We start from the raw sequence: 9,958 nt of genomic DNA, 5'->3' as shown, positions 1-9,958 counted from the left end.
CCACCTCAGCAGCTCCCAATAAATTCATCTTGCCATCCCCCGACCCCCAAAACCCTCTATTCTGGGTCATGTGAGTCTGCCTGGTTAGCATGGTGAACTATGGGCATAGCTCAGAGAAATTTGATTATAGCCTTTCAATGATAGTAGTGCAGAGTTGTACCTTTCTGTGAGTCTTGTAAGATATACATGTCTGGACAAACCCTTAAAAACCACTTTATTTCTTCCAGAGCTGAACCTTACTGCACAAGTAATGTATTTGGTTTCTATGGAGTTCTCTGCGGAACAAGGTACTTCAGAACATGTGAAACACTACGGGCTCTTCATTGTTACTGCGGCAAGAGCTGAACTGAACATTTCAGATATAAATACCCAAATTATTGAAAAAATGGAACCCCTGTAATAAGGGGTTTTCTGTTCAAATAAGAAAGCAAATCTCAGTCATTAAACCCAAAGATAATTTAGTCAGGATGGTAAGGGACAGTAGCAAGGCATTTAATAGTTAAGTATTCTGGATGTAATGCATATGTTAGATCCTAGTAATAAATAACAACACTGCGTGCCTAAATGGAAATTTCTCTCCATGGGTCTGAAAGTTCTTTAAAAAGATGGGTACTACATTAGTATCCCCATTTCTAAGGATGGAGATGGGATGTACATAGTATGAGGTGCCAGAAGGTTTAACTCCCAGTTCATCTCCTGTGCTCAGCCAACAAAATTGTTCTTTGAGATAGAGCGAATCAGTTAAATAAAAGTCTAAGAAAAAGATCAAGTGGAGATTTTGCCCAGTTCCATTACTGGCAATCTATTTGAAGGAGTGAACAAACATGTTCTTTTTTTCTTCCAGAAAATGTGTTTATTTATTTAAATAAAAATTGGTGCCAGTAGAAACAATAAACCTTAAATACATGAGACAATTATATACAACTCAGCATTATAAAGTATATACATCATTTTTACTGATACAAATAAATTTATCCCAAAATAAAAGGATGGTGGATAGAGCAATGGAAAATGTGACAACTCGCACATGTCAGTCTCAGTTGGAAAGTTTCAGGATTCAAGTGATTCCAGGCAAAGTGCCAAACTTAATTTGGCTTGTCTCAGACTTAAACAGCTGCTTTGGAGTAAATCTACCAAAAAGCTTTATATGGTCCGATCCAAAGTTCATTTAAATCAGTGGAAAGGCTCCTGCTGACTTGAGTGGATTTTGGACCAGGCCCTTTATGAGCACTGGAGACTTTCTCCAAACATTTTTATCTTTTGCTCTATCAGAAATATAGAGCAATACTTCTGAATACATCACATTATATTAACCCTTCAAACTAGAAATAGAGTTCCTATTCCTAACTGGCAGACATATAAAGGGCTTTTGCATCAGTTAATTTCTGCGTTCAGTGTTCATATTTTTCAAGTTGTCTCTCAAGCTCTAAGGTCAGTAGATAAATTATAGAGCTATTTTAACACAGGAAATATGTAGAGACATTTTGCAAACACTTTCCTGCTCAATGCTTCAGAATGCAGTTCTTTTGCTCTCATGGCTACAAACAAATCCAAACATCATAATAAGTTATAATAAAATATAATCCATAACTGAAACAATCATCCTTTGATACAATAGTAACCTTTGCTTATTTAGAGAAGTGCAGAAATTTAGAAACCAGTGTTTGGCACTTGGAAAACCACAGTTCTATTGAATAAGGAAAAATTATTGTAATAGTGCTTTTTAACAACTATTGGTCATCACAATAGGGAAATGCATGTGCCATACGCAACATGCAGTAGACAAAAGAAGTGACTTGATGCCTATGTCGAGCAGAAGGGCTAAATACTCTTAGGTGTAAATGGATGCAGCTTTATTGATTTTGAAGTAAGAATTTAGCTCTAAAAAGGTAACTGGAAATTCTATCCTTGTAAACAATAGGAGCTTTGCTGAGGAGCCAGTATTACACCTTAATAAGTCCAGTTCTATACTGTTTCACCCACGAAATGCCATTGATTTCAAGAGAGCGTAGCAAAGCAGAATTTATTCCAGCATTTCTAATCCTTACAGTTTGTAGCAAAGCTTCTTTTATATTACTAAATATACCTTTCTAATTGGTTACTCACAGGGGAAATTTACAAAGCGATCAGAGGTGTGACCGCAGTGCGGGTTGGCATACCTGAATGGGTTGGCATAGGTAACAGCAGAAGCAAAGATGAAGTGGCATGGATTTGAACATCAGCTTGGGACCCTCAGTACATACTCAGTTTATGTAGGCTCTGTCATATCCATGCCACTGGGTCTTTGTTTCTATGGTTACTGCTATTAACTAAATTAAAACTAGCTTGGGTGTGCCTATCCTTGCTGCTGAGACATATTCTCAGTCTCTGAAGCCTCCTCAAGTAAAATTTCAGTTGTCTGTGGTGTTACAAAACACACTCAGCAAAAGTAGAATCCCAGATCTATGAGAGTGGACATTAACCTTGCTGATTCACAACACGTAGGCAACTTCTCTCAATTTTTCCCAGACACTTGCAGAATTTTGAAATAGGCAGCAGATAGGGTGTGATAGTTACCTGGTAAGAAAAAAAGTTATTCTCCATGTTTTAGCTCTTACAGTAAAAATCTGAGGCATTAAAATTAAGCATTAGAGTCGCCTGTATTTTGTTGGTTCCATTTTGAGTTGTGTGTCTCTGGGTTCTCATCTTCTCAGCTTTCAAAAATGTGTCAGCCTCTGGAGCACTGATGTCTGCTAAGAGTTCATCCAAGGTGGCACTTGAACAGGAAAGAAGAACCTTAAGTTCCCAACATGAATTCCACTCAGTAATGCTATGTTATTACTAAGCTAGCTTGTGTAACTGCCTCTCAAAGGTCTGCAGGTGCTAGGAATTTCTGTGGATAGTTTCTGAAGACCCTTCGCTGCTCTCATTCAGAAGGGATTCTGTCACTTCCCCTAGTTCAGCATCTGGCACCTCCTCTTGAATGGTGAAATGAATATCTGGTGAGGAAGACTCAGAACTCACACTGCTGCCTTCCATTGAGCAGATAGCACAGGACAGAGATGGTACCATACTTTCGTGCAGCATGTTTAACATCGTGGGTATCTGCATAGACCTCAGTCCAGATATGGTTGGCAGAGGTTTCATGGCTGCTCCCCACTCCCTTTCCTCATCTTTGTAAAGCAGAAACAGATTGGATTTCTTCTCTTTTCTCTTAGATTTCATGTAGCCCAACATTATTCCCATTAAGAAGATCCCATAGAAAGACATGACAATCAGAATATAAAAGTACTCATTGCCATTACTGCTGTTCTTCCCTGGACTCTGGGATCCAACAGAAATCATGGATTGGGTTATGTTTGTATGATCCATCTCCAACATAGATGCTGTTTTGCCAAAATTTAAGCCTAGAAGAGAATACATGCATTAGATCTTTCAATTACAGACAAACATTTTTAATGCCTGAATTAAAACCCACAGACCCTTCTTTGTCACTTGCACTGTCCTATCTTTTAAATGCTAGAGAACCAAACAGATTGAAACTTGCATATTCTGGATCACTTTCAACAATAATATTTTAGTCTAATGAAATCTAATTTAAATACAAACAGAGAGCATTAAATAAAAGCACAGTATATTAAATACAATTCCAAAATATGACAAAAGGGCAGATCTGCATGATTAGGGAGGAAAGAAAACTAGGTGGAAAATACTCTGTCAGTCACATTTATATAATTGAAATTAGGCTTAGAATTAGAAATGTTATTGCATTGAGTGGTAAGGAGGGAGAAGAGAGATACAAGCAACTTACGCAAATAGTTGTTCACTTTTCAAAGCTCAAGAGACCTTTTCTCTACCAAATGCCGGGTATTCTGAAAACTTTGCTCTGCTGCAAGCAGAATAAATAGCTCTCAAGAAACATATCATCACGTGTCCTAGGCACAGTTTATAATAGTTTTGTGTTGGAGTCAACAGATGAACTCAAGGCACTGCAGTTCAGCCCACTGGACTCTTGACAGCTGTGAAAAGAAAAAGGGTTGGGAATCCAGTTACTCTTTCCTAACCAGAAACTGCCAGATTGCTCAGTCTACAATCTGTCCCTTCCACTTGCCTCTCAAATGTTATATGCAAACAGATATATTGAGAGCACTTGAACATAGCCTGCTAATTATTTATTCACCTCTGTCCTGCACTGTAGAAAAATACCTTCTTGGTTTTCTAGCACACCCTGAAAAACCCCTGCCAGAGCCATGTGCACAGTTACTGCTTTCCCCAAACACTGTGTGGACTAAAGTCTCTAATTGTCAGAGCCTTGTGCAGCCAAATTGTGAGAAAATGAGAACAAAATGCTTCTAAATTAACACTGGCAATCTATACCCATAATGTTCCAGTGTGCACAAGGGCACTCAAGAATCAGGCCCCGAATTTTGAATGGCCTTTTCATGGCCTAAATGGTAGTTTTCAGTAGGACCATTGAGCTTATATTAATTTGATACTTTAGGGTGCTATTCACCTTGATAGTAACACCTAGTGAAAGGCCCTCCATACAAAATAGCTAGACTGCACAGTTTATAATAGTTTTGTGTTGGAGTCAACAGATGAACTCAAGGCACTGCAGTTCAGCCCACTGGACTCTTGACAGCTGTGAAAAAAAAAAGGGTTGGGAATCCAGTTACTCTTTCCTAACCAGAAACTGCCAGCTTCTGTGATTTCCTATCCAGGACATGCTGCAAAGAAATCTCTATACTAGCTCCTGCATGCAGAGTTTAGGGCAGGGTCATGGGTGGAGCCACAGCATCTGTTAGATTAACCCCATATCTCCCTCAAGTGGCTCATAGGCTAGTGAGGGGAAGGCCTGAACAGCATCTTGGGATTTCATTCCCCATTTCTCCCCACCCCCACACTTCGCACAGAGAGCCCAGTTAGTCAGGCCCATGTACGTGACATGAACATCCCCCTTGCTGAACAGATTCAAGGATGTTTATATGACAGGATACTTCAGCTCCAGGAAACATTTCACTGGTGCTTGTTGTTCTCCATTGCAGGTTCTGACCCTTTCACAGTAGGTTGTTAACTCTTTGTATCATCTCCAAATGTTTTACAGAACCATGTCCTCACAGCATGAGAGACTTGGAAATAAGATTGCATCCTGCTCTACATGTGGGTAAAACAAAGCAAAGAGAAGGTAAGTGGTTGAGCAATAAATTCATGACTATCAGCTGGAAGACCAGATCAGGACATTTTCAATTCTGCTGTTCCCTATTTCTAAAAGGCTCACCGACAGGCAGGCAGACTTCAATAGCAGGATTCCCTTCCTCATCCCTCGAAACTGAGGATCTGCTCTCTAGGATGTTGATTTTAGCCTCTCCTCACACATTCCCATATGACAGCTCAGGAGTTGTTGACATTGGACTAACGTCTGTTGGGATTTCATTTGACAAAATCTGTCTGTAACACCAGCTTGCCAAGTCTGGATTTTTCCTCCCCATTCCCTACAGATTACTGAACAGGCAGCAATATTAACCATTAAGTTTATGCATAACTTAGTGCAAGACTCCCAGTTGCCTAGCCACCTTTGGAAATTTTTCTTCCTCTTAGCTCCATGCTGTAGCCAGTCCCTAGATGATATTCTGCCACTGCACGCCCTCCACTTGGTAGCAGAAATTTGGAATTTAGAGCATTAAAGCTCATGGATCTAATTTTCTCCCTCAGATGAGAATATGAGACTTCCATAGAAGTAAACAGGAGACACACTGGTGCTTACCAGCATAGAATTTGACCTGGCACAATGCATGTAGCAGGGTGACATTTCCTTCTCATGCCCACAAGACTCAGCAAAATAGACCTTCAGGGAACCAGGTGGGGGACAGAAGAGACAAGGAGAGATCTTCTGCAATTGCTGTTCTAGTCCCATAGCTGGAACAGGGCACCCCTGATGCAGGAAACTTTTCCAATCTAGACACTCATGGCCACTTATTCTGTATCAGGGGTGTCACACATACCGCTTGCAGACCAGATTTGATCCAGCTGTGGAATCCAGCCATCGGACTGACCTCATGCACTGAATTTGGAATCCAGAGCTGGTCTAGTGTGCAGGCTGGACCCAGTGCCACGGGCACTGCACATAGCCCAGGGGGCTGGCGTGGGGCACGTGGTACATTTGGCTCTGGTGCACATGGATGACCTGGGGTCTGATCCAGACCAGCCCCTGCAGCCAGCAGGCAGGGTCATCTGGCAGGGTGCTCAATGCAGCATGTGCCCCATGCTGGCCCCTAGGGCCATGTGCAGTACCACAGTACTGGGTTCAGCTCATGCGCTGCCTGTAGTACCAGCCCCAGAGGAGCACAGGGGCTGGCACGGGCATGAAATGCATTCAGGACCCCAGCAGACTGGCCATACACACTGGCTTTGGCACAGCCTGTGGAGCCAAATGAGTTTGACACCCCTGTTCTATATGATTAATGTGATTGTGGAGTCCCACTGACCATTCTCCAACCTTTCCCCCTGGTACCTAACTTCTGTCCCCTGCTAATTGACATGCCAGAGTCTGGTTCTACTGTGTAGGGAGTAGAGTTCCCCCTTTCACCTACTCTACAGCCTTGCACTCCCCATGTGCTAAAGCTGTATGCAAACTAGCATAGAAATATACGTGCAGCTAGACAGAGCACAAGGAAACTGCAGCTGCCACATCCTATACATCTATGCAGTTCCCTGAACTGAATTGCAAAATGAGCTGAAGTCTGGCTAGTTCTCAAAAACCATTGTAATTATGGTTAATCAGGCTGGCTACTGTCTGCAGGACTTTCCCACTTGTCACCACATGTGACCCCAGATAAGAAATATACTTGGAAAAGGACTGGGGGGGTGGCGGGGAGGAAGAACATTATTGAAGATGTGCAGAGGGATGAGGAGACACTAAAAAGCCTGAGGGTATGAATGTGCAGAATTTCCCATAACAGTAATTCTGGTTCCCACACACCCCCAGTGTTACACATTAGCTATGCTCATATACTTCTTTCATGAGAAGGATGATTTTACTCCCAGCCTGGTCTTGTGCAGAAATTTCACTCTGCCCCCATCCCCAAGGTTGCTCAAGTCACAAAACAAAAGAAGAGGATGAGCCAGCCAAGTCAGCCAATTATAACACTTTGAAGAGGTCATGGAATTGCTGCCATTCCCAGACAAGCTGCTCAAGACCCTCCCCTCCCGGTGAGTCTGTGGCGACAATACATAACATGAATAGGAAGTGCACAACTTCAGGGACAATAACACCATTTTGTTCACCCACTTCATCCAGCCACAAACAGTCATTCAGGATCACAGCATCCCTACGCATTGGAAATGATCTGATGGCAAAGGATATAACAAGGCACAGGAGATGGTGCAGCATGAACCTATTCTCAAAATAAAGATTAGGAGAGGAAAGGGAAATGGAACAAACACAGAAACCATTATCAGAACAACATGAACTATCCCCAGAGAGTCTGCAAGTTGCTGCAGGCTCACATGGAAAATACAGACTTAACCCTTTGTGGGCATTAAGCCCTGCTCCTAGTGCTGAGTTTATCTGCCAGTTTTAACCTAGGAGTCAGGAAGGTTCTTGGCATAATTATTAAGAATTTGATCCAAGAAGATGCTGAGAATGTTCCAAGTCCCATTTGTTACATAGAAAGAACTCTGATGCCTTTCTTCTCTGAAGCAACCATGTTACAATTGAGATGAAAGTAATGGAAGAGAAATAAGAAGCACTAGGAGAGGTTAGAGGGGGGGTGAAGTGAAGTAGAGTTGAGTTTTAAGTGGAAAAATTGATGGCAAATCTAAAGCTGAAAGAGTAACAGGAGATTCTCTTTGTACAGGTATTGACTGAGCAGTAGCTCAGAATAGGTGGACATGACAGCTGGGAAGAATTAGTATTTTTAGTTTACACCAAATTTCACACCAGCAACAATCAGAACCATAGAATAGTCGGGTTGGAAGGGACCTCAGCAGGTCATCTAGTCCTACTTCTGCTCAAGGCAGGATCACCCCTGACTAAACCAACCAATTCAATTATTTGTCTAACCTGGTCTTAAAATTTTCCAAGGATTGGGATTCCACAATCTCTCTGTGTAGCCTGTTCCAATGCTTGCCCAGCTTCTTAGTAAGAAAGTTTTTCCTAACTGTGGATCGTGACTTGGATCTGGCACCTGAAAGAGGGAGGCAAAAGGACAAGAGATGTTTGTGTGCTTGGTTTTGATAGTTCTCTTACTTTAAAATGCCTGCAGTGACACTTGGTCTCATTAAGAAACCTAAGCCTCTCAAAAAGCCTGATCCAAAGCTCATGGAAGTCAGTTTCCATTAACTTCAATGGGTTTGGATCAGATCGAAAGAGAAGGTTAGGGCAGGAATGGCTGTGAGTTCCTTCCAAGTTCAATACTACTCAAAATCAACCATGCTTGAAGCTTGTGAGTTGAAAAGAGCAATCTGAAACTTGAGACCTTGATTGTAAAATAGTCCTTTTTGAGCTAGTAGTTGGAATAAAGCGGTAGTCTGGCAGTCTCCTGAGTCCTATCCCTATTTGTTACTGGTTTGCCTAGAACACCGAATCTCAATCAGGGTGTCATGATATAAGAGTGCCACAGGCTGCCACAAAATATTAGCATTATTAGATGTACAAACAGAACACCTACACATGAGCCACAAGATAAGCCCAGGGATTTCAAATAGAAATTTGAAACTCTAGTGCCAAAAACATTCTTACCTGTTTTTGAACTCAGGTCTTCCTGAGTTCTTTGCAACAGAAAAATTGCTCTATTATTTTTCCATAGTCAAGAAATAAGTGAAAGCTAGGAGCTGGGATTTTCCATGGGGTGCTTTGAGTCTAAAAAGGTGTAAAATGAGTCTGAAAAGGTTTTGAGAACCATTGATCTAGAACTATGAAATGAAATTGAGTTTCAAATTTAACTGAAAATTACATACCTCTACTTAGTTGTCCCACTTGTAAAATGGATCTAATACTATTAACTAATGTTTTAAATGTGCTCTGAAGACATGATGCTCTAAAATATTTGCACATCACTTCCTGAAGGAATACTTACTGCTCTATACACAAAGTGCAAAAGTATGACCTTCTTTGCATATGTACGTATGTCTAGCACCTAAGCACTTCTCACATCACCATGAATTTCAGTGTCACTTTTCACTTCTCTCCATTGTTTCTCAAGCTGTTTAAACAAATTACAGTTTTATACTTATATGGCCTCTTTCTGGAAGGAGGTGAAAACAACTTGCTTCAGAGTCCACAACGCACCCAAATTAGAATATGAACACATAGAAAAGAAGTGAAACCCATTCCAATGAATTGCAGTTTGTTTAAGGCTAACATTAAAGGCCCCATGTACAGGACACCAGCTGGTAATTGCAGCTTTAATATTAATTTGATAACACAGAACCAGTAGATTCTCCATTCTCAAACTATATTTCACAAATTGGTAAAACCTCGAGCATTCATCTTAGAAAATTACAACGTGGTAAGCTCTTGGTTGATGTTGAAAAGATATATTTTTTACCCCAAGACCCTTACAATTTATGTAAAGAGCATACAAATGTAGGGTTAAGAAGGAAGCTCTGTAGAGTGTGACATACTTACTTGGCAGGTTTTGCATTTCTTGTCATGGCATGGTCTGGATCTGTTCGGTGTGTTCTGGGCATGAGGAAGTTTGCTTCTGGTGATGAGGTTGGCAAGGTTCGGTGCTTGTTTGAAGGCTAGGATGGGTGGCTCTGGGAAGATCTTTTTAAGAATAGGGTCTCTGTCTAGTATGGGTTGCAATTTTTTGAGGATTTTCCGTACAGGTTCAAGGGAGGGGTGATACGTCATAACCAGTTGTGTGCAATTTGTGGTGGGGGGGGGGCTGTACTGCAGCAGTTCTTCACGTGGTATCCAGGTGGCTCTTTCAAACGTGCGATCTATCTCTCTGGACAAGTGTCCTTGTTGGGTGAA

General features: G+C 41.4%; 1 protein-coding gene across 1 annotated transcript; it reads right to left on the bottom strand.

Moving 5' to 3' along the window:
• Window positions 1-846: 846 nt before the first annotated feature.
• Window positions 847-3,920, bottom strand: KCNE4 (potassium voltage-gated channel subfamily E regulatory subunit 4). The gene is made up of 2 exons (XM_006038525.3): window positions 3,791-3,920; window positions 847-3,386 (listed from the first exon to the last, which is right to left on the bottom strand). Exon 2 carries the CDS (start codon window positions 3,358-3,360, stop codon window positions 2,863-2,865), a length of 498 nt encoding a protein of 165 aa, XP_006038587.1. The 5' UTR covers window positions 3,361-3,386; window positions 3,791-3,920; the 3' UTR covers window positions 847-2,862.
• Window positions 3,921-9,958: the final 6,038 nt, after the last annotated feature.

The sequence above is a fragment of the Alligator sinensis genome, unplaced genomic scaffold (genome assembly GCF_000455745.1).
Source record: "Alligator sinensis unplaced genomic scaffold, ASM45574v1 scaffold1013_1, whole genome shotgun sequence".
Taxonomy (NCBI): Eukaryota; Metazoa; Chordata; order Crocodylia; family Alligatoridae; genus Alligator; species Alligator sinensis.
The sequence above is the reverse complement of the archived record's forward strand: the minus strand, read 5'-3'. Positions and strand labels throughout refer to the sequence as shown.